This window comes from Halichoeres trimaculatus, unplaced genomic scaffold (assembly GCF_033239565.1).
Source record: "Halichoeres trimaculatus isolate MK-OKI-2021-1 unplaced genomic scaffold, fHalTri1.1 fHalTri1_scaffold_18, whole genome shotgun sequence".
Taxonomy (NCBI): domain Eukaryota; kingdom Metazoa; phylum Chordata; class Actinopteri; order Labriformes; family Labridae; genus Halichoeres; species Halichoeres trimaculatus.
Window position 1 is genome coordinate 10,470,027 of NW_027437196.1, and position 24,364 is coordinate 10,494,390.

At 39.6% G+C, this 24,364-nt stretch overlaps 1 protein-coding gene across 2 annotated transcripts in view; it reads left to right on the forward strand.

Annotated features, from left to right (window-relative positions):
• malrd1 (MAM and LDL receptor class A domain containing 1) overlaps positions 1-19,635 on the forward strand; it is an 83,072-nt gene extending 63,437 nt beyond the window's left edge. Inside the window, exons 23-33 of one of the 2 annotated variants that reach the window (XM_074693557.1) lie at positions 98-259; positions 3,296-3,453; positions 5,797-5,998; positions 7,534-7,812; positions 8,158-8,286; positions 9,838-9,904; positions 15,604-15,695; positions 15,846-15,942; positions 16,022-16,082; positions 19,143-19,235; positions 19,337-19,635. In XM_074693557.1, coding sequence (XP_074549658.1) covers positions 98-259; positions 3,296-3,453; positions 5,797-5,998; positions 7,534-7,812; positions 8,158-8,286; positions 9,838-9,904; positions 15,604-15,695; positions 15,846-15,942; positions 16,022-16,082; positions 19,143-19,235; positions 19,337-19,438 — 1,442 coding nt within the window. In that variant the 3' untranslated portion in view covers positions 19,439-19,635. The remainder of the gene's footprint in view (positions 1-97; positions 260-3,295; positions 3,454-5,796; positions 5,999-7,533; positions 7,813-8,157; positions 8,287-9,837; positions 9,905-15,603; positions 15,696-15,845; positions 15,943-16,021; positions 16,083-19,142; positions 19,236-19,336) is intronic. The other variant, XM_074693558.1, reaches the window with a different exon arrangement.
• The last annotated feature ends 4,729 nt before the right edge of the window (positions 19,636-24,364 follow it).

Below are 24,364 nucleotides of genomic sequence, written 5' to 3' on the forward strand. Positions count from 1 at the left end.
AGAAACAGGTTTTCTGGGAAATTGGCGGTGAAGCGTTTTGTAGTTAATCAGAAAATGTGCGCTCAACGCCGATTCCTCGCTTTTCCCCCACTTACAGCTCACATATCCAGCTTACCGGGGGCATGTGATTTCAACATGGATGAAAACCAGTGGGAGGATGAGTGCCAGCTCTCGCAGGATGCTGATGATGACTTTGATTGGAGGGTTGGTCGTCGAAGTGAGACTCCAGGAGCTGGACCGCCTGCTGACCACAGTCCTGGTAAATACCAGCTCTGCTGCAAACACTGCTGTGATTACATTTAAACACTTTAAGTTCCTACAATCAAAGTGCTATCCAGAAAAGCATCAGTATACACAGTGATTATATTCCACTTTCAGGCTCTCAGCTGCAAAACCCCCCCACAATTAATTCAAATGATAAAACTGCCAAAATATCGGTGAAAAAAATAGAATCTTGGTGCATCTTTGATATAAAACTCATTCGAAAATCAAAAATTCTGCCAGAAAACATGTCATAATGTCAAGAACATCCCTCTGGCATCTTCCATGCTTTCCTTCCCTCTCTGTGCTGCTCCTTTTTCATTACAACTTGAAAGCTGGAGCCTCTGATAAGCATGTGAAGCCCGGGTTAATAACACATCCTGGTCAATGTCAGCATGAGTCAAACTGAGCTTAACAGCTTTGGACTTATTAGTTTCTTGTGTTCGGATGATGTATCAAAAGATTCCTTCCTCTGATAATTAAGAGTAAATCATGAAGTAGAAATGACCCTGGTCGAGCAAAGAGCTCTTTTTTATGTTATTTTGTCTGCTGGTGAAATCCTGTTTCTTTTTCAAGTAAGGCTAAAGGTCAGTGTTAATTTTTTCACATCTCTGGGAAGAATCACAACTTCTACCAAGTTCTTAATTAGACCCAGGCCCCAAAACTGCCCATAAAGGTTATCAAGTAAATCATACCAGTAAGGCTAAATGTCAGGACAAGGAGGACTCATAAGGATCTCAATTACACAGTTAAACCAAAACCAAATTAAGAATAAAAGAAATGATGCTCAAAAATGTTGGTGACTTTTTTTGTCCTTTGCAAAATTTGCTAATTTATATTAAACATCTCTGCAAAATGTGGCTGTGTAGTGTTGTGATTGGCTGGTAGTAATCACCTAAAAGTTTTCTTTCTGGTGGGAATCAGTGAAATCCCAGAGCCATGCATTAGTTAAATCTGGTGGTATGAATTTTGTTCTAGGAGTTCCCTGTCTTTCCACATGCTTAAGTGGAATGCCATATGCTATATGGTCCCATTCCTGACCTTTTTTTAAATTCCTAAACCAAACAAAGTATCATCCTAGCAGAACATGAAATGAGTGACAACTTTATCATAATGTTGGTTTGAATTGGGACCAAAACTAAATTTCAGTAAATGACCACTTCTGTCAAAATAATAAAACTAATTACTTGCAATTAAAATGTGGTATGGCCCTGTTCTGGGAGCCCCCTGCCCTTCCACGTGCCAATGTGGAATGCCAAAGCCCAAGGAGGGGAGAGAACACTAGGGATGGGAATTGATAGGATTTCATCAGTACCAATGCCCTGAACAATTCTGCTTATCAATCTGATTCTTTATCGATTCCCTTATCAATTCCTGTTGTGAATTTTCTTGTCACAAAAAGTAGCTTCACAGGTTTTCTGTGTCAGCAACATTTAATTGAGTTTATACTGTAAGTGAATAAAATGTAATTGGTCCCTGAGTCTGGATATTTCTGGGTATAATTATACAGAAACAGGTAAAAATTGCACACAATGTGAAGTTGTTGTACTGTGTTGTAATATATCAATAATTCAAGTAGGCCATCTAGTGTCTCAAAGTGGTTATAGCAATGGTTTGAGTTGTTTGGAAACTTTCCGTAGTTAGAGGTCAGCCATGAGCCTTTCAATTGCCTGTTAGCTTTGGACATTTGAAATTCTCAGTATTTTTTACAAAGAGCATTAAGCTTGCGCTATTTTGTTTTTTGGTAAATAAGGTGATTTATACCATTTAGAATGTACTGAATATGAGTCTCCTGAGAGAGAGTGATGTACATTTCTTTATGAAGTCAGTTCTTCAGTAAAACTTCAAGCTGAAAATCCTGAACCAGAGTTTTCTTCAGAAACGTTAACTAACGGCTAAGCTAAGATAGCTGCAGCAGACTAGTCAACATAAAGACCGGCGTCTCCGGCACAATGTAAAGAATTGATAAAGGAATCGTTAAGCACAAAAGCTAACGATATCGATGGATTGAAACATTTCTTATTGATTCTCAACAGGAACCGGTTTTCGATTCCCATCCCTAGAGAACACCTCCCCTCTCTTTCATCTGCACTAATGAAAAGCAAAGGCAGGCAGAGCATCATCAAAGACCCCCTCCCAGTGGTACAGAATGGGGCAGGCATCAGTGGTTATACATATGACACTGATAAAATCAGACACAGCAGATTAGAAGGAGTTTGCAGGGAGAGCAGCAGCAGAAGGCAAGTAAAGCAGTTTAATTAGAACACTAATTTTGCTGTTTGTTAATTGCATTACTTTGATGCAGATCACGCAGATGTTCAAATAAACTCTTTTTTTTTTTACTTGAAAGTGGAAGATATGTTGTGTGTACATGTGGTGATGTAATAATAGTCTGAGAAAAGTGTGTTTAGATCATAAACCACACGTCCTTTTTCAGTTTGCTGTAGGCGATCTCACTCGTTCCTGATTGGTGGGTTGAGTTTATCGATCTGAGAGATGAATCTGGACATTGAACTTGTGATCTCACCTCAGAGCCGATCAATACACCTTCCCTGAACACACACACATATATAACACACTAGAGACATGAGCCCAGATTTATTGTGTGAACACAGGGAAAAAACGTTTTCTTCTATTAGAATCGATGCAGACTCAAGTCTGATTCTTATTTTTTGTGTCAGTGGGGAAGAATTCAGTGTTGCAATAGAGAGCGGGGTTTTATTTGTGCGCTGGGGATTAAAGAGGCCTTAAATCCTCTTTAACTCATGTGGAAAACTCCCACTTTGTTCTGGTCTTACACAGATATCGCCTCATAACCGAGCTCAGCCGATCTGAAGAAGCTCTGCAGCTTTTAGCTTCAGGCTGTGCAAGTTCTCAACAGCACTGACGCTTTCCTTTGTCCAAATATCGTGCATATAGGAAACGTTTTCTGGTTTCTTTCATTTTCTTTTCTGAAAAATAAGCTGTGCTTCTTCATTCTTATTCAGCCTTATCCCGTTATGACTATAGGGTGTTCTGTACTGTATCTCCAAAGGTGGTGGGGGAAACTTCCTGTACATACACTCAGCCCCTCAGAGGGAAGGTGATGTCGCCAAAATGACCACCAGGAGCCCGTTTCCAGCCAGTATCGGCCGATGTCGCCTTCGCTTCTGGTTCTACATGCACGGCTCTGACAGGATGGGAACGCTGAAGGTGATTAAACCTGAGCCACATTTCCATAAATAATTCAAAGTCTTCCTTTGTGAGCGTCTGGCTTCCAAACATATTTTTATTTACTGTCATTCTGCCGTCAGATGATTCATCACAGTCATCCTGAAGGCTTAATTTGGTTCTTACTGTTCTTCTCACTACATTAACTTCGCTTACTGTCAATCAGCTGCTACTTACTGGGAGAAATGAAAGTCCCCCCCTGCCAGGAAATGATCGATCAAAGCGTGACACCTCGCAAACTTCATTATCATATCCATCTTTCATGTCCTTTTTTAGGCTTCTTTGTTAGCTGAGGTAATTTCAAGGAAACAAAAACAAAAAGCAAATGTAAAAATAAAACAACTAATTTGGTTTGATGTTCACCGAGGGATGTCAAACTCTACATGTAGCCGTGTGCTAGATGTTCACAAATGTGCTGAAACTTAACTATGTCACCAAAATGCATCCCAATAATAAAGAAGTAATAAATCTTTTAAAAAGTTTTTAACACCTTTCACTCTATAATTGATAAGGATAAGAGAAAGAGACCCAAAAGCAAGTCTTTGGGGTGCATCACAAAAATATGCTCTTTGTTTTCAAGACTGGATAAACAAAGTGTCAAATCAAAATCACAGCCTGAAGACTGGAAACTAAGAAAGAAGAAATTAAGAAATTGCAGGTGAACTGGGAAAAACTTCTCAAGCAAAGTTACAACAGAAAAACACCAGTTTCCAACTGGACAAAATCAAAATGTTGAAAAATTAACTTCTCACAAGGCTTGGAAAGAATGGCGGGTGGACACATGATTGACAATCTGGCACAAGACAAGGGGAGACGCAGATTTTATACAAGAGGTGTTGGGGCAGGAGGAAACAGTGAGGAATGGGGATCAATATCAAAATGGTGGGAAAACCTCAGGGGAAGAAGTGAAGTGGCGTGAAATGAGAGGAGAGGCATGACTAATGAACAAAATGAGTCAAGACAATCTGATTCACTACGTAAACCTTTTTAGTATGAAAATTCATGACATAAAGAACTTCCTACCGATAAAACTTTTGGGTTGATTCTTTATTATTGAGGTAAAATTTATGGAAAAACAGGGAAGTTTTCCGAAAATTTCCATGGGAATTATAACCCAGGTATGTGAAAAGTTTCAGGGTTTTGTTACAGTCAGTGGATTTTTTCTGATAATTCCTGAGAAATTTTGGCTTGAACATTTTAGAAATTGTCAGAGTTTTTTTTCTTGTTATCAACTTGATTTCAAAATATTGCATTAGACATGTTGGCAAGCATTTCTGCTTGTAACAAACCAAAATGTTTATACATTTATAGATGTATATGACCAGATTAATGAAGTTAATATAAATTCCCTTAAGTTCCCATGGAAATTTTCCAACATAAAACATTTCTGGACTTTTGTAACCCCAGATAAGAGGAAAAGTACTAGTTTCAAAAACTACTCACTAAAAAACTACAATTAGAATAGAATAGAATAGAACATACTTTTTAGGGAACACTTTATAACGAGGGTCCCTTAATTAACATTTATTAAGGCATTATAAAGCATTAATTCTCATTTTATTAGATTTGAATAATCATTATTATGCATTACTTAACATTAACTAACATATTTTAATGCATTAATAAGCATTTAACTAATGTCTACTGCATATGGTTTACTGATTAACGTCAATTTAGAAACCCTTATTGTAAAGTGTTACCACTTTATTTATCCCTGAGGGGAAACTCTGTAATATGATTACAAGTGTAATAGTAATTAATTAATAGTCGTATAATAATAGTAACAATAGTTTAGTAGTAACTCAAGTACACAAAAATGCAACTTAATTATAGTAACTTGAGTATATGACAACACGTTCCCTGTAACCATCCCTTATACTCAGTGTTTACCATACACGTCTTTCATTGTGAGGTTATTTCCAAACATAATTTAGGGGTTTGCATATAGCAAACCAGCTTTTATTGATCAACAGTGTGGTGTTCATACATTTAGTCGTATGTGTTAATGTTGATCAATCTCCCAATAAGTCTTTTTGTTTCGCTTTCCAAGGAATTGAGTTAACATGCTAAATCAAATAGACCTTTGTGAGTGATTTCATGGCCATTCGAGATTTAATTAGGGGGAGGGATGTAAGCCAGGAGTCTGTGAACAAGCTAGAGGCAAAGTGTTGAGTTCATCTTTGCTCTACAAAAATGTAAACGCCAGACTCCTGATGTGCTGATGTAAAGCAGTCCAATAAGTAAATCAGACATGATTTTGTAGGTTTTAGGGGACCAACAGGATGATTGAACACACAATCAAAGGTTTTGTTTCCCACCCCACAGATCTACACTGCTGGTCCCAGTGGAACCAGTCTGCTGATGTGGGCAACCACAGGAAATCATGGCAACCAATGGACATACGCCAATGTCATACTTTCCAACCCGGCACCTTTCAGAGTGACCTTCCAGGCGGAGGCGGGTGGAGACGTGTGGACAGACATTGCCTTGGATGACATTTCCTACACTGCAGACTGCATGGAAGAAGGTCGAGCAACAGTTTTCCTTTTTGACTCTTTTATAAAAAATGTAACCATCTGTTTGGTTTCTTGATTTTCCTTCATTTCCTCTCCTCAGAGCGCCATGCTCATTTTTCATGCCTTTTCCCTTCAATTTTCACCTTCTCCTGTTTCCTCTTTTTCCACATTTTTTGTCCACCAGCGTCTGTGCTCCTCTGCGCTGTTTCCATATAAATTGTCTGTACCCTCGGGTAGAGTGTGGGGAGTTAATGGAGCCTGTTGCCCTGTATGTCCGTATGAAATTCACAGTGGAGACCGGGTCAGCGCCGTGGGACTGGGCAGAGGGCAATGGGGGGCTGAAAGCAATTACATTTATGTTGTGTTGTTTCCTCGCTTCCACCCTGCTGCTCTCCTTTTACCCTGAATAACTTCTTTGCTTAGTTTTTATTGAGCCAGCTCTTAAATGGAATATTAACATACCTCCCTAAATCTTGAAACATCCTCTGAGGCTTCTGGCTGAAGCAGGAGTTTGATCTCAGTCGATAAATGTCAGTCATGTTTGAACAACGTGGAGTGTGAAGGTTAATTAAACAACTAGACCAATCTGTAATGCAGTGTTTTAAAGTTAAATGATGTTAGTTTAAAAAGGGATTCAGAGTATTTCAAGTTTTGTTGAATAGTCAATGCTAACTGAATCACTGTGCTGTTGAACATTTTGATTTTTGAGTCCTCTGTGTTGTTTCTCTTCCTGATTGAAAAATGATACCGTAGACTAACTGCTGCTCTACCTGCCTTAGCTTTTCAAGTGTGCACATGAAATCCAAGGAAGGTGGTCCACACAATCTCCCGGAAGGACAGGGAGCTCTACAAGCAAAGCCATACTGCTAATTTTAAGTCACTGCAGCTAAATGTTTAATCTATTCCTGCAGGATGTCTTTGCTGCTGCTCTACCTGCCTTGGCATTTAATGTATTTTTTTTACATTATTGCTTTTCTTACCAACGTTTCTGGTTTAAGTCAATTTGTGACCATCTAAAACGTAACTTTGATTTTCTGATAATGATAATAAAAACTAACTGCTGCTCTACCTGCCTTGGTTTTACATGATTGCATATGAAATACAGACGAGTTGTGCCATCCCCATTTTAGGCATTCCATTTAAGCACCTGGAAGGGCAGGGAGTTTCAGATAAAAAGCCATACTGCTAAATTCAACTCACTGCTTGTATATATGTAATTTTTACCCCTGGGGGTCTTTCCTGCTGCTCTCCCTGCCTTGGCTTTTATTGTGTTGTTACCGCTGTTACTTTTTACCACTAATGATTCTGATTTAAGTTATTTCATTGCCATCCAAAACTTATGGCTATTGGGATTATGATGATCGGGACTAACTGATGCTCTACCCACCTCAAGCGTTCTACGTTAGCACATGGAAGGGAAGGGAAGTCCCAGAACAGAGCCATTCCACCAAGCTTACCTAACTGCATGAAAATAATGTATTAATTCATGGAGAGTGAAACTGACTGAAACACTCTGGTTGCGTCTTTTTGTTCTCTCCCATTCCAGGACCCTTGACTCCACCACCTCTGACCTGTGCTGTGGACCACTACCGCTGTGTGTACTCCTTTCAGTGTATCCCAGAAAGCTGGAGGTGTGACGGAGAGCCGGACTGTGCTGACCAGTCAGATGAAGAGTTTTGTCCCTCTGTGGTGCCTGGTACTCTTCCTCCTCAGGGCAACTGTTCTTTTGGACATTTCCAGTGTTTGAATGACCTCTGCCTCCCGTCCATTCTGCGCTGTGACGGAGTCCCAGACTGTCCCGATGGAGAGGACGAGTACAGCTGCCGTGAGTAGATGTTGAACAAGTATGGGGCACACTTTCAAAAAGATTGTGTCAAAGAGTGTTTGAAACTGCAAAAGTAAAATCACATTTTCACAGTCACACAGATATGTGGTCGACATACAAATGTCTTTAAGCTCTGTTGGTATTCTGTGCCAGTTTCTCAGAAGATCTCCAGCTTGTTTTTTACCAAACAGAAACTGTTCCAGTTCCCGCCCTGCTGAGAACTTCTGAGAGCTCTCTTATCCTGTGCAGTGTCCTCACAGGGATCTGTAGATACACCTCTAAGACACCCTGTGCAACCCTTTTTCATGTTACGACAATTTCAGGGCCTCTCGTTTTATTTCCCAGCAGCTTTGCTGCAGTGTGAGCTGGGAGAACTGGTGTGTGAAGGCTGGCCTGGTTGTCTTCCTCTTGAAAGGCGATGTGACCACACTGTTGACTGTCCGCCGTTTCGCTCTGATGAATCCAGCTGCCATGGTAACACATTTTTACGTACCATCTCCTTTCGAGCTTTCTGCTGTGAACCATTTCATGATTTTCTGACCTTGATGCTCAAACAGTGATTTGAGAGATAGTAATCCTCTTCAGTGGCATTGTTTTATGTCCTTCTGAGATTCCATCTTTTCATAATATCAGTGTAGTTTTCCCTTGAACTGCTCTGTGATTGGAATATAGTCCTTACACATTAAAGGTAGGGTCTACAGGATTTTACTTAAAAACAGAATGCCAACTTTTCAATCCTCAATCAATCACAGTGTGTAAGTGACTCAGCATGTTGATGATAGAGAGTGAAAGAGGCTATCCCGAGCAGATATAATAGTGGACGTAGCACGGAGGAAGAAAAACACAACCAAAGTAAAACGAAATAGATAAAGCTTTTTCTAAAACGAGGGTGAGGCTTGGCTTGACTGTCACTTGCTTTCAGGAACTTGGAGAGCAGCTCAATACAAAGAGCGACTTGAGTTGGTATGTGTCATATACCCATGGTTTGCTTGTGCTAACATGTTAAGTCAGGTGCATGGCTCTCTAGTCTCTCCCACGTAGAAACCCGTTGCCACAGGTGGTTGCTGGGCTGGTTAAAGTGTTTTCTTAGCTTCGGTTGGAGGCAGGGCGTGTGTGCTGCTCATCTGTACCCCTGGGGGTCTTTGCTAATGCTCCCCCTGCCTTGCATGTGGAAGGGCAGGGAGCTCCTAGAACAGGATTGCAAGAAAATAATCCTATTTTTTACTTGAAGTCCTCACTAAAATGTAATTTTAACAGTTTGATGAAGCACGGAAGTCCATTTTAATCATACATGCTTATCCTGTTTGGGGTTACAGCGGTGGAGGGTAATAAATGTCATTCACACTTGTTTTACTCACACAATGGACACACCCCTGCATCCAAACTCCCCTAAAACCTTTAAGCAGGGTGACACAGTGTTTTTCCTCCCTCTGTTTGTTCCAAAACATGTCATTTAAATGCTGATTTAGCTATTCATATCTGAAAACACACAATGTCTCTCATTTCTCACCAGTTTTGGCTCAAGCGTTGCCATTTTCCTCCACGTCTGCTAAGTCCCAGCAAAGAAAAAAATCTCCCTGTTTAGTCCTCAGAGCACACCTCAAAGGTTACTGCAAGCTGCCAAGCTCCATTAGGAGCCCTGCTTCCCTGCATTTCTCAGGATGAAAGACCAAACCTCACATTTAACCCGCGTTTACTGCCAAAGTCACTTTATCGAGTCTGACCGGAGCTTCAGGTTTTCATAATGGTGTTTCCAACATGATGATTATTTAAAAGGCAGCCCTGATAACCCTCACACAACCTGTGGCAGGAGGGGTATTTGTCATCACATGTGCAAACAGGGTTTAATGCAGAGGCTGGTGTTCGCGGCTGAGGTTAATGGATGATGCTCTCCTGGCAGCATAACTCACTAGTTTCATGTTAAGATGTCACTGTTTCACTGATCGTCTGTTTCTTGTCTGGGGGAAAAGAGAGAAAACATGATTGTTTATGTGATATTAATTTGTTTTTTTGTGTGATTTTCAGCTTGTCCTCAGCTCTATTGCTTGAATGATGGCTCATGCCTCGTGGAGACACACGGGCCTGTTTGCGTGTAAGTTAAAAAAAACACACAACAAAGATAACTATCCTGTCTCTTCTTCCCACTCCTCCCCCAACCCTTTATCTCTTCTTTTACCGGACTTAAAACATGGAAATCCCATCAGTCTTGTTTTTTCTCCCTGGAAAAGACACGCTCCATGAAGCATGTGTGAATCTGCTTATCCTCCCCCCAGCGCTCAACCCGAGTGTCTCTGCCTTCATTTATCCACCAGCACAATGTTTCCTGGGAATCTTTCACAGATTCTCCCGGTCAATCTTTACACACAGCCCATGTGCCAGTGGTCTTACTGGTTGGATCAAAAAAAAAATCAGATGATATACACATAAATCTGCTGTGGCTGCTTTCACCAAAAACCGAGACGCACACTGTGATCGCTCTGCTGGAGTTTTGTTCTTTCACTGAGCTCATGAATCTAGTTGTCTGCATCAGCAGCTTGGAATGACTGCAATGAGATATTTCATTATGAAAGTAAGACTGCAGCGATGAGACTGGCTGCTGGATCTGCAAACATCATTATGCACCAGTGAATCCTCAATCAAAGGTTTGTTCATGCTGGTGTCAGGAGGTGGCGTTTTCCACCACAGACTAGATACTTTTTTTTAAGCCATTGTGTGTTTCCTACAGAAATAAAATTATGTTAATTTAATTTTTGCTTTTACAAATCTCACAGCATAATTCAGCTCAATGCTAACTACTTTATCAAACTCTCCAGGTGTTTAGAAAGTAGACTGCGCAAAACAAAGACAACAGCATAACAACAAAAAGTATGATTAAGATCTAAAAACATTAAATTATATCTGAACAGATAACTTAATCTCTGCTTAGATAACTTTTTATTGTTTATAAAGGTGTGATAGTTTTATTTTACAATGTCTTGGTAAGGTTAGAGGTCAGAAGCTACAATGGGAGTCTTATGTCCAGAAGCTGTAGCAGGCAGCTTTGCTCATGCTCCTTTGTCATACACTGCAAAAACTGAAATCTTATCAAGTGTTTTTGTCTTATTTTCATTAGAAAATTCCTTTTTAGACTCAATATGAGCCAAATTCACATGACCAATCCAGAAAATGTCTTGTTTAAAGTTATTTAAGGACAAAAATGAGGTCTGAATTGCTCGTAACCAGTAAAAAAAATCTGCCAATGGAACAAGAGAAAAGTTACTTGTATTAAGACATTGTTCTTGTCTCAAGGAAATGTTCAAGCAATTTTTTCTTGTTCCATTGGCAGATTCTTTTTACTGTTTACAAGCAATTAAAACCTCATTTTTGTACTCTGATAACTTGAAACAAGACATTTTTCTGGATTGATCAGTTGAAAGTGGCTCATATCGAGTATAATAAGACAATTTTTACTTTAAAAAAAAAAGACAAAAACACTTGATAAGATTTCAGTTTTTTGCAGTGTATGGCTTTCCCCAAACTCTTCTTTTAGGTTTAAGACGTTAAAACACCCCCAGAATTATGAAAAGAAGAATTTATTTGCACACCCCTAATCAGTTCACATTATTAATTAAGATTTAAAAGAAGCATGGATGTTATTCCTATTCAACCTTTGACTCTATAATGCAGGCTTGATGCCAAAACACTAAGAAGCAATCATCCTTTCTTAAAGGGAGTGCTTTGGATTTTTTTTCTTGGCTTTCCAAGACTTAATAAACATGTCAGTTTTCTATGTCTGTTAAAACAGATGGTTTTACAACTTGGAACTCAAGGTGAGCAGGATCCCCCTGCTAAGTATCATGGTCCTGCTCACCCTGACAGGCGTCTACATGCTGACACATGAATTGGGAAAATTGTACTGCTTATGGCAGAGATGGGTAATTAGTTTTTACAAGGGGCCACATGGAAAACCTGAATTGTGTCAGAAGGCCACACCAACAATAACATGAACTTAATTCTGCTTAATACGAATTTTTTCCCATTGTAAAATGCTCTATTTTGAGGATATTCTGTAAATATGTGAACTTGTGGTGAAGGTCAAATGGGAAAATACTCATATATAAGTAATAAAAAATAAAAACAAAAACCATTATTGCATTAGTTTTACATTTTATGTTGAGCTTGCTGGTCTTCACAAATACACTAAAACTTTAAAACAACTTGATACAAAAAACAACAACTTCATTGTTTTTCACTTTATGTTTCCCTTTCAGTGAGACAAATCTAGTCTGTCTTGGGCTTGAACAAGTTTATTGAATTCTGTCTGAATCTCTGAGGTGGCTTTGTGAAGAACAGCTGAGAGGTGATCATCAGTGACAGAGGATCTGTGTTTGGATTTGTTGAACTTCATCACTCACCGCTGCGTGTCCATACAGAAATAATGTAGATTAGGGCTGTCACTTTGGTGCATTCTTTAGATTATCTAATTAATTACACCGCAAATTAATGTGTTCTGAAAATTTTCATCTTGAACAATCTTTCAAGACCCAAATAATATTGTTTTCTATGACTATGTAAATACCAAAACAACCAAAGAAAAGTGGACTCTCTTCTTTTGTCTCTCATTCTTTTTTTGTTCCAAAAACAGACAAATCATAATTTTTTCATCACGTTTGTCTCAGGCACTCCATCCTTTGATCCTCTCCATGATCTCTGTCATCTTTTCTCACCATCGCGCCGCTCTTTCTCTGAACTTTTCTGACTTGCAGTTTCTCACCATGCCTCTGTCGTCTCACATCTTCTCCTCATATCCATGCTAAATTCTCATCCAAAGAGCGCATCACTCTCACCCACAGTATTTTACGAGTATGATTTCGCTTGACAAGCTTTGCCAGACTCTTCCTCCCCCCACTAACAAAAAAAATGCAGTAAATGGTTGCACAATGTCAATGGCAGCATTTTAAATGTACCTGAAAATTCACATTGGTCTATTAAGGATTCTTGTGGTCCTCACTCCTCAGCCAGCCACAACTACAGAAACACACGTCTGTGCTAGCTTAAAAGCTGCTGTGCATGTAGGAGCCCAGCCTGCCAGCTGCTGTCAGTGAAAAACAGACAAGCTGCTGAGACAAAAAGATGCTTTTCTGATGTATCTCCAAAAAGTTTGATCTGTATGTTTGTGACAAAGAACTGCCAACAATAGAAAACACATTGATGCTGTTGGGCTGTTTGTGATATCAGCCTCAACTTTTGTTTGAAGATATGTCGCTGCTGCTGCATCCATCATTTCTCCAGTCAAACACTTTGTGCTTGATTATTTATCTTCCCGTCTGCTCCCGCTGCCACTGCCACCACCGCTTTTCTTATTATGCAACAAGACTTAACCGTTATTCACCGCACATGGTTTACTGCTCCTGTGGTGGTTCCAGCATCGATAACAGCTCTGCCATAGCAGAGCTTGAGGCCAGCATTGGAAAGCGTCTCTGTCTCGGTATTTGCAACACGTTCTTCCATCCAGGGAATCAGGCCAAGGACCTCCCACTGCCATGGCCAGACCATCACACGATACATATACCCACCCTGACGCCCTCTGAATGATAAAGACACAGTCTGATTGTACTGAGAGATGTGTGTTTTGCATTAGAAGGTCAGTGTTGCTTAGAAATCAAGCTGATACTGAACAGATGTTGACTTGGAGCAGAGTTTTGGAGAGGAAGGGGAGCTTCAGGGCCAAACTGCTGTTGGTCTGTTTCCATGTTGGATGTCAGACAGATAAATCTCGCCACCCGTCAGGATTGTTCTTATCTTCAAAGTTTTATATGATCATTTACAGGTGTGAGTTTGTGACTTATGTTCATAAACTGTTTGAGCTTTAGATTTCATTTTACCTTTATGCCTGCTCACACTATACAGTGTGAAAACTTGTTTACACATTTGTTTGTCAGCAGAACTCACAAAAGTATGTTTGGTAACTTTGGGTTACTTACCACAATGACTGCTCATATGTGAAAGCCAGGAACACTTCTAACATGGTTAGAATAATAGGTAGATGGTTAAAATACAATACTGTAGGGTTAACGCTACCACATTACAGGCAGGCCAGGTTGAAATAGTTGATTTAATATGAAAATAAATAATTATTTGGATGTTCAAACGAGATTTCAAGTTGAGTTATAACTTTAAGTGATGCACAGTTGATTAAAGGAAGCTGTGAAATTAAAATAAATGGCAATAATGCTATCAAAAGTGATGATTTATTGGCTTTATAAAAAGCAAGTTTGAATTTTGGTAGATTTTTAAAGCTAGCTAGAAGTTTTAAAAATATGTTACCTCTTGTAATAGCTTGCTATAACCCAAATTGTCAAATGATTAAGCTTTGTGTGTAAATAAATGCTTGATATATGATGAACTATGAATACAAGTAAAATGGTTAGCAAAGGACAAAAAAGGCTAGTAACGCTAATGCTAAATGCATTACCAAGTATTTTCAATAGTCAAAATGCTACATACAGGGCTGTATGTTCAAGATAGATAACACCACACAATGTTTAAAGGTCCCATATTCTGCTCCTTTTCTGCAGTTTAATATGGATCATTGGTGTCTTCATGAAATGGTAGTAACATGTTTTGGTCCAAAAAGCCAATAAATCAAGCACAGCAGCATTGTTTCCAGGCTCTCATAGCCCCTCTGTTCAGAACGCTCTGATTTAGTGGGTGTGACCTTCATATGTTAATGAGCCACTGCTGATACCGCCCCGCTCTTCTATGTCACTGAGAGCAGCAGATGGTTGGTAATGCGCCTGGATTCAGGACCAGTCTATTCACTAGCCCTCTGTTGTACTGCCCAAAGTTGGAAAGGCAGTCAGCCGTGAAGTGATTAACACACACATGCACAGTTTTACTGAGTGTAGCTGGAACATTTCCTTGATAAATGAACTCTAGCTTAGTCTTGTCTTCCTCCACGATGAGAAGCTTGGGCATGGAACTATGTGGCTGTTTACAGCCAAAAAAAAAGCAGTGATGGCTCTTCAACTTTGGCATTCTCCCCGCTCCTAAAGCTAGGAGTGGGCGGGGAGGGGGTTCTGCTCCGGTGGACCAATCAGGTCAGACTTGCTCCTGATTGGTCAAAAAAGGGAATCGCTGACGTCAGCAAATCCCTGAAACCCAAACAGCTTGTTCTAGGTCGGGATTTTAACATTCACAACTACTACATACAGGTTTTGTCAGTAAATATCATATTTTGTGGGCTGGGAGAAAAGCCAAAGACCCACAAATTTCACTAAAAGACTTAATGAAGTGATTTTTGCATAATATGGGACCTTTAAGAAGCTGGCAAATAGCTATGCTTAATATAGCTAAATGTTTAGGTTGTTGAAAAGTTTAGCCTTTAGTGAAGGAGTAATGGTTATTTTAGTTTTTACTCAAATTAGTGGTCAGAGGGTTGATATAGTCACCTTAAAGTAATACAAACTGTAAATATAGTTTGTTTAACATGGTAAATACACTGTTGGAAATGTTAGCTTGATGGATAAATGATTAAAACAGTTAGCTAGCAATGTGTACGGTTAGCAAAGTTAGCTAGATTTTATCAGTGACATGTTGAAAATCTTAAGTAGCAGTAATGTGCTATGATTATAAAGGATGAATGGTAAAGCTAACTGGAGGTACAGGATAAAATGCTGACTCATCATAAATGCAAACTGCCCTTCACAGTGTTACAGAATGTAAACAAGCAGTATATAAATGTTTGTAAGTCATATTCTGTCCCAGTATGTCAGTGCAAGACTCAGTGTTGTACTGGGGATCTGATTTCAGGTGTTCTCCAGGATGGACGGGTAACCGCTGCCACTTGAGGGAGAAACCCACTCAATCTACACCGTCACCCACTCCAGAGGACACACAGCTGGGTAATAAACAAACGCACCTCCCAACTCATCTCTATTAAACTGTCTGATCGAAATTTATTCACTGTATCCTCGCATGCCCTGTTAATGTCTCTGTAGTTAATTAAAGGTAGTTCTCTAAGTGAGAATTAAATCTCCCTCCCTCTTGTTTAGTGGCTGTATACGTTGGCATCGGCATTGGACTTCTGCTGCTCGTAGTCGGAGTAGCTGTGTGTGTTCTGGCTCTATACGCAAAAAAACGCCTCTCAAAGTGAGTCGTGACTACAGAAGGAAAAGGTGGCTCATTTTTCTAATGATAATGTCAGTGATGAGTGCCTTTGTCCCCACAGAAAGCCCCACCTGATGGATTACTGTGTGATGGATAACCCAGCCTTTGACTGCAGAGCAGAGGTCAGTGCACAAAAAATGTCTAATCAATCAACATGAAATTCTTTTAAGACAACATTTGATTTCTCAGCTATACAAACTCATTTTTCCACCAGTTCATTCAATAAACTGATGTAACATTAGAGGGGGTCAGAAGGTGATCGCCCAGCCTTTCTTCTTGATTAGATTTTTGATGTCGGCTTATTGATTTTGTGGCTTCAGTGGGTATTTGTGTGTCTTTCTGTGTTACAATAGTGCATATAAAGCAGAAGATACAATAACAGAGCAATAGACTCTGATTTATGGAGCAGGTGGGTCCAACCAAACCGTTAAATTTTTTTTTCATCATATTTTACTCATCTTTCCAACATTTGGGGGATTTTATTCTGGAACACTTGTGTTTAACCAGGATTTTAACTAATTTGTCGCATCAGATGTGTGGTTAGGTCAAGTACATGATCATCTTAGTTCTGTTTTAAGAGCTTTAGGTTTTAAGAACTGTTGCATAGTTTCAAGCCTCAAATTGTTATTTCACTTTAAGAATCAAGAAAACCGGGGTCTCGTGATCAATAAATAAATAAATGGCATGTCCTTTTTTGTTTTGGATGATTCTGAAATTTTCATTGCTATAGGACTTTTAATGAATACACTTTCAGTTTTAACATTGGGGTGAATCTAAATGCTCAATTTAAAGAAGGGGTATTGTGTTTTATATTCTTGCCATCTAGTGTCATTGTAGTGTTCATACATGATTTGCTGCTTTAAAAAAATCTCTATTTTTCCCACTCTGGTGCTTTAGAAAACACTTATTTTAGCCTCTGTCTGAGACGTTTGGTTTTAGCCGCTGTCTCTTTAAGGATCCCTGCTCCACAACCCCTTTCCCTCTGATTGGCTAGCCCTTATGAGGCCTATCAGGGGGGAGGTCTATGGACAGATTTTGGTGTTTGAGGCTGGCTCCTTTAATGTGACACTGGCAAATGTGGAGATCGTTATGTGATGACCTCATCATTTCAGCAAGTCTCGTAAAGATCTTGTGAAGACCTTATAAAATGGTCTGTTTAATGCCATTTACGAACAGATTTAGGGATTTCTACAACACATGAATATGTAGCAGTTTGAATGCCTGCACTTGCACTCTAGTACAGACCTCCATCATTTTGACTTAACATCCTTTTTCGAAAATATGAAGAAAGCAACATACCTCCTCTTTAAAGGGGCTATGAGGAGTTTGAAAGTGATCTTTAAAAAGTCTCCTTTTTAGAAATATGCCCAATCATAATCAGCACTTTAAAATGAGATTATCAGTGCCAAAACTGCTGGTTACATGTTATTTTAAATTGCTACTTCTTAGCTTCCAGTTTGGGTCAACCAGGACCGGATTGGTTTACAGCACGTCTAGGTCTCTATGACAACACTAAACACAGAAATCATTATTAGCAGAGAAAAACACAGATCTCTGTGTTGTATCTCTTCTCACTTTGAAACTTCATTCGCTAGTGTAATTTTGTAGTGATGGTGGACACAGGAGCCTAACTGTCAGACAGATAAAGGACAGAAGAGCAGAAGAAAGCTAAATGGAAGAGTGATACAGCCCAAGCTAAAGGCTAATTAGCCTTTATCACTCTATAACACAGGGGCTAAACTGTTTGTGATAATGTTCATTCCAACCCACAGTCAGCAGTTATTCTGCAGTGGTCTGTTCAAACTCGAGAGTCTATCAATAAAATGAAGAGTGAGGTTACGTTAGCTCTGCTTGGTAGATGACTGGCAGGACATAGCTAACGAGGATTTACTAACGTTACACATTACAGACATGTCTCAGAGCTCCGTGCTGTCAGCTACACTAAATATAAACGGCTACTTAACTACTTACAAACTGACAGTGCTTACTTGTTGTCACGTTAGCCTACAGATACGTTGGAGCGCAGGGCTGCCGATGTCGCTAACATATAGCAAGCTTGATGTCACGTTTCAAACCGTAGCACCACATAACTTTACTGAGAAGTTCCTTACCTCAGCGCACTGTATGCAGTAAAAAGTTGTTTTGAAAAATGAAAGTTTGTTTTGATCCGCTCTCCATTTAATTCCAAAACAAACACACGCCTCACTAAAAGTAATTTATGACAGCGTGCAGAGACTCCAGGCCACAAGGTGGCGAGGGAGTGCAACCAAAACAGAACCTCCTCATAGCATCTTTAATATCAGATTGTTTGCCATAACTATGGCACTAAACCACTTATTTTTGAATCAAGAAAATGACCTTTGAATCAATATTCAACTTTTTCTTGCTTTAGTTGGGGCCAGGTAACAAGCTGGACAATGAATGCTATGCGGGCTCACACTCACCCTGCAGGGATTCTGATTCACATAACCATCTGCTCCTTATCCATCACCCCTCATTATTGTGTCCAAACTCTGCGTGCTTTGTTTCTGGTGCTGTTATTTCTACTATTACAGAAAAAGACTCCCCGCTCTAGAGATGATACAATCACAGCTTGCCCATTTGGATGGTGGCTTTTATGAGAGTGTGTGTGTCTCTAAAAATGACCATATGTCCCAACTCACACATTTAACGTACGTGGGCGTGCAGTGAGTGTCATCCTGTATAAAACTGTGAGTGGCGTTGAAAGCGATGACTTTCATGGCTCTGATGATGAAAACTCTCGTGGATGTAACAGTGTCGTTTGGATTGCATGCTGTTCTTTACGATAATTTGGGAGAGATTTTAATTTACAAACTGTGAGATCAGTCAAAGCCGATCACTTTCGATAGTCTTCAGTCTGCTCTGTATCTGGTGTTTGTACATATTTGCTTTCAAGTGGCTTCAGGAGAGGACGCAGCTATAAATAGAGAGGTGTAGGTGTGAAGTGATATCAGACAGATAAGTTTGAACACTTGTTTGACTAAGCAGCAAAAACAGTGTTTATCCACCGCTGGAAGATGATGTGATGTTGTTTTTTAGAAGCTTTAAGGGTCAATTTGGTTTTAATGGCGTCTGCACTTCATGCGCTCTCACACATGAAATCTCATCTCCTCCAAAGCCTCATGCACATGTTTTCCTTTCCTTCACCCTAATCCTTGCAGGAGAGGCCGTGCAGTTGTCAAGGAGCTGACCCCAGCAGGAGCGGTGGTCGTGGGCTTTCAATCAGCGTCTACCCCTGGAGGAGGGAGGCGGAGGTGAGTCCCCTCTGCCTCAGCCTTTAGGTTTTTACTCCAATTATCTGTGCAGAAGTCAGCGCCGTGATGTATTTTCTCATTGTGTGTTTATTCGTCCACAGCAGGCCTCCACCTGGAAAGATGCCAAGCTGTCTTTCGCCAACCCGTTGTACAATTACCCCCCTGATGCTAATCGCGCTGACTACAGAAGCTCCGAAGCATAGAAACAATTGAGTTTACATATTGACACTGCAGTACATTCGGGTCAGACAGTGTGTGTACATACTTAATGAGTTTGTCTTGACCTCCTGCTCTTTGTGAGCAGGAAAAATTGCAAAAAAACAAAACAGAATAAGCGCTGGATTATTTTCACTAAAAGTTGTTTGTATGTCTGTAGTGCTGGTTAAATTATGAAATAAATAATAAATCACATCCCAAGCGTCTGGTCCTCTGAGTGAGCAAAGTAGAGGAACTGCACAGTGACTTGTTTTTGTTTTCATCCTTTTTTTTTTTTGTAGAGATACCAATTGATTTTAATAAAAAACGTAAAAACTGCAACACATTTATTTTCAGGAAGTACTGCGTTATTTTCAAGATGAGATCTTCAAAGTTATGAGATAGACTTCTTTGTCCACATGGGGGCGCTTAAAGTGACACAAAAAGAAAAGGTCATCAAAACCATTAAAAGTAGAAAATCCTTTTTCCAGCATCCACAGATAAAACATAAAGCCCCTAAGAGGAACTTTGGTCAGTGTAAAGTTTGGCGCCCCCCTTTGGACAAACTTAAAAATGTGCGTTCACAAAGCCTCCATCCACATCTAGGTTTCGATCTTTCTGAGAAATGAGCGTCACTCATTTTTTGGTTGTTTAAAGTGACACTCGTCATTACAAAAACCATTAAAAGTATAAAAATCCTTCAACTAGCATCAAAAGCATCAATCTGCAGATAAAACTTAAAGCTCTTGTGAGCAACTTTAGGTCTGTGTCAAGTTTGGCGCCTCCTGTGGACAATGCAGCACTGCTTAATTACTTGCTGATGTTTTCTTAAACACGTTTTGGTAATCTAATAATTCTCCTCCACAGACAGATTTACTCCACTGGTTTGAAACTTGCGGTGTACTTTGAGTGTACTCTCTTTCCACGACCAGATTGTTAAGTCCGTGTAAATGAGCAGACAAACATTTTTTAGTCTCATGCATGTTTGATAAATGAGGCAAATAAGTGACATATTTCACTGTAAAAAGAAAAAAAGACCAGGACACTGCTTTGTTTTGCACGACACCAGCAAATATATGATGGACATCTATGTTTACAGGGAGAGACCAAAATCTATACAAGCAGAAATACTGTCACAGGTGCTTTAAAGATATAAAAGTTACACTTGCACCTCAAAAACCTCTCTTGTGTATGTTTCTGTCTTCTTTTTTCCTTTTTTGTGTACTTGTCCAGTTATTTTTCAACATTTAGATGTTATGCCTAATGAGGATAATCGTTTGGGAAAATAAAAAAAAAAAAGGTTAGAATCAACTGACCTGATGCCTACCATGCAGCGGGGGTTTCGGACATTAAAACATTTCTTTTTTGGAACTGTCAGTCTTGTTGCTAACAGTTAGGTTTGCTTTTGTTGGCACGAAGGACACGTCGTCATCCCGTTGAAAACTCATATTAGTAACAGGAGCTTTAAAGATGCTATGAGGAGGATCTGTTTTAATTGCACTCCCTCGCCACCTTGTGGCCCGGAGACTTCGCACACTGTCGTAAATTACTTTCGATGAGGCCTGTGTTTGTTTTGGTATTAAATGGAGATCGGATCAAAACAAATTTTCTCTGTTCAAGACAACTTTTTTATTGGATACAACACGCTGACTTAAGGTATTTATCAGTACAGTTTGAAACGTGACATCAAGCAAACGTTGTAGCAGATGGCTAGATGTTAGCCTGGTGCTCCGACATATTCGTAGGCTAACGTGACAACAAGTAAACACTTTCACTTTGTAAGTAGTTAAGTAGCCGTTTATATTTAGCACAGCTGGCAGCCCGGTGCTTTGACACATGTGTAATGTCAGTAAATCCTGGTTAGCTATGTCCTGCCAGTCATCTACCAAGCAGAGCTAACGTTACCTCAGAACACAGCAGAAAAAAATGCTGATTGTGTGTTGGAATGAAAATTATCACAAACAGTTTAGCTCCTGTGTTATAGAGTGATACATCCTGAGCTAAAGGCTAATTAGCCTTTAGCTCAGGATGTATCACTCCCCTGTTTAGCTTTCTTCTGCTCTTCTGTCCTTTTTCTGTCTGACAGTTAGGCCCCAGTGTCCACCATCACTACAAAATTAATCACAGTAATAGTTTTTAGCAAGAAAAACACAGATCTCTGTGTTTTATCTCTTTTCTCTACTAAACTTCGTCAGCCGACGTGGTGTTTTCATTGAGACCTAGACGTGCTGTAAATCAATCTGGTCCTGGACGACCCAATCAGGAAGCTAAGAAGTAGCAATTCAAAATAACCTGTAACCGGCAATACTGGCGCTGATAATCTCATTTTAAAGTGTGGATTACAATCAGGCATATATCTAGAAGGGAGACTTTTTCTAGATCACTTTCAAACTCCTCACAGCCCCTTTAATATACCTTACATTTTATTCAGCTAATACAAAATCTGTGGAAACAATAAGTGTAGGAAGAGTTCTTTTTTAGCAGCATACTTTAAAAGTAACTTACTGAGAATATTATCTGTCTTTATGCTATGCTAAGCTAATTACTCTCAGGCAGCTGGTAGCTTGTAATAATTACCTTTCTTAAGTTTTTAAAATGACCTTTTAAAGCGTTGAGGAGCTTGAAAAACCAAATGGCCTTTTTTTAAAGCTTAAAAAGAAGATCATCAGTCAAAATAAAGTGCCATAACTCAACCAGAACTTAGTTTGAACCACTTTTTGCACTTATTACAGCCAGTGTAGCAGTTAATCAGGAGCACTGTAGTACTCTAACTTTCAGAAATGCTGGTTGGTGTCTTGTGCTGTGTGATTAAAGATTTTCCTTAAGTGCTGGCAAAAGCAGAAAATGTCCAGTTCACTGAACTAAAAACGCTCCACTGAATATGCACAGCGCTCCAAATGAAGTCCTGACTTCATTAGTGATTTGTTTTAATCCCCACAAGTGCAAATAAACTGGTTTGCCCCTATTTTATTTGCAAATGAAAATTCATTACCAGTCAGCGCACTGCAGCTGCTTTGTGTGAGGCAAGAACTGACTCTTTGTATCAACCCAGCGTGGAGCAGATGGGATAAAAGCTGCACTCTTGTGTTTCAAACCTCTCAAGTGTTTTCACGTGGCTTTGTCACAGCCGTCCGTCATCAGACACTTGTCGGGCTCATGCCCTGCTGTATTTTCAACTTTAAAGGAAACAGGAAGAAAGGAGAAATCCAATCGTTGCTTTCAAGATCAATCAATGAGATTCATTATCATAAGCGTTTAATCCTCCCCTAATGAGCCTAAAACTCCACTCACCACCGCTAAACTTTCCTCTCTCTTGTTTATTCATCCACTTTTCTCTGGGCGAGGATTTTTCTCCCCTTTATATTACAATATTTACGACACAGCACAGACTTCTGCAACAGCTACGGGCAAAATAAACATTCTGAATTATTAATTTGTCCTCACAATACTTTCTGACCTTCAGCAGAAGTTAAAGCGCAGGTGTAAATAAAATTCATGATGACTGAATCTTAATAGCTTCCCTAATTCACGGTTCTTCGTGTCAAAAAATACCACCTGTGCTCTTGACAAGTTAAAATACCCAACAATGGCCCGTGGGATGAAATGTTTTGTGATGTATTATTAATTGCCAATGGCTTCACATGCTGAAGGTTGTGCGATTAGTTTTAAAAGTTTTTTTTAACTTCGGCCTGTTTCTTAATCTGATGGAACTTCAGGCTTTCATAGGAACCAATGCACTCTGCTCCCCATCTATAATAAATGTCGTGTAAATCTGTTGGCTGTGTGAGTGCTCTGAGAGCCTGCTCTTATACTCTAAACATCAACCCTACACCCCCATTCCCTCACACTGGTTCAAGTTCAGGTTATGAATCTTTAATTTTTAGTCCGTGGACCAACACAATCTCTGATGTCATGACTCTTTAGTCGAGTCCTCCATCACTGTTGGGTCTTTGCTGAGTCCGTGGGTTGATTCTGGGTCAGAGATTTATCAGAGGGCCGGGAGATCAATTTTGGCCTTTGAGCTGCCTCACAGCTTTATTGTCCCCGCCCTCGCTCTTATTGGTCCAATGCTTTTACTCTGACTCATTTGGGCCTACAGAACCAAGTTGGCACCGTGGAGCAACAGGGACATGTTTGTAGTAGCTCTGGTCATTTTTTAGTGTATTTAAGTGCCTTAAAATTTGTTCTCAAGCACTTCAGTACAACTTAAGGTCTTGGTCTGCACACTGAGTTTGTCATTTTTCAGATGCATTTTTTTGATCCATAATCCAGAAAAAATAAGTCTTTCAAAGACACCTTGCACACCAAATTCAAAAATATTTATCTATCAATTGCAAAAATCCCTAGTACAAGAAGAAGAATGGAATCTTCAAGCTATGGTCAAGCACTTGATCCTGAGCAGCGGCTGTCAGTATGTTTGATGTATACGTTCCCACGTATACACACTCAAATTTATCATCCAAACATTGCATGAAATTACAAAAAATGTGTTGGAAAATGTGAAAATGTGATGTTGCAAGTTGCCTACGGTGTCTCTGAATCGTCAAACTACCCTAGAAATGAGCTGGGCAGATGTGAAAAACACAAAAAAAAGTCCAACCTGTTCCAAAAAAACATTATGGGGGACAAAAGTTTAGGCATGACTGTGCAAGCATGATTGACATTGAATTTCTTCTTGTTTTGTGAATCAATTTTGGATAGCATGCAAAGACCTTTATTGAAAAACAACAAAGCAGAAATTTAAAAAACAGTGGATATTCGGAACCAAATTAATATGACAAATCTATACTAAGTCATGAAAAATATCCAAATTTCTAAAAGTACAGCATGTAAGATTATCCCAATGTAAGAGTAGACAGCTAATGCTAAAGCAGTGATAGCTAGTTGGACAAGTAGCCGCATCTATTGAAAGCTACCCAAAGCTAAAACTAAGC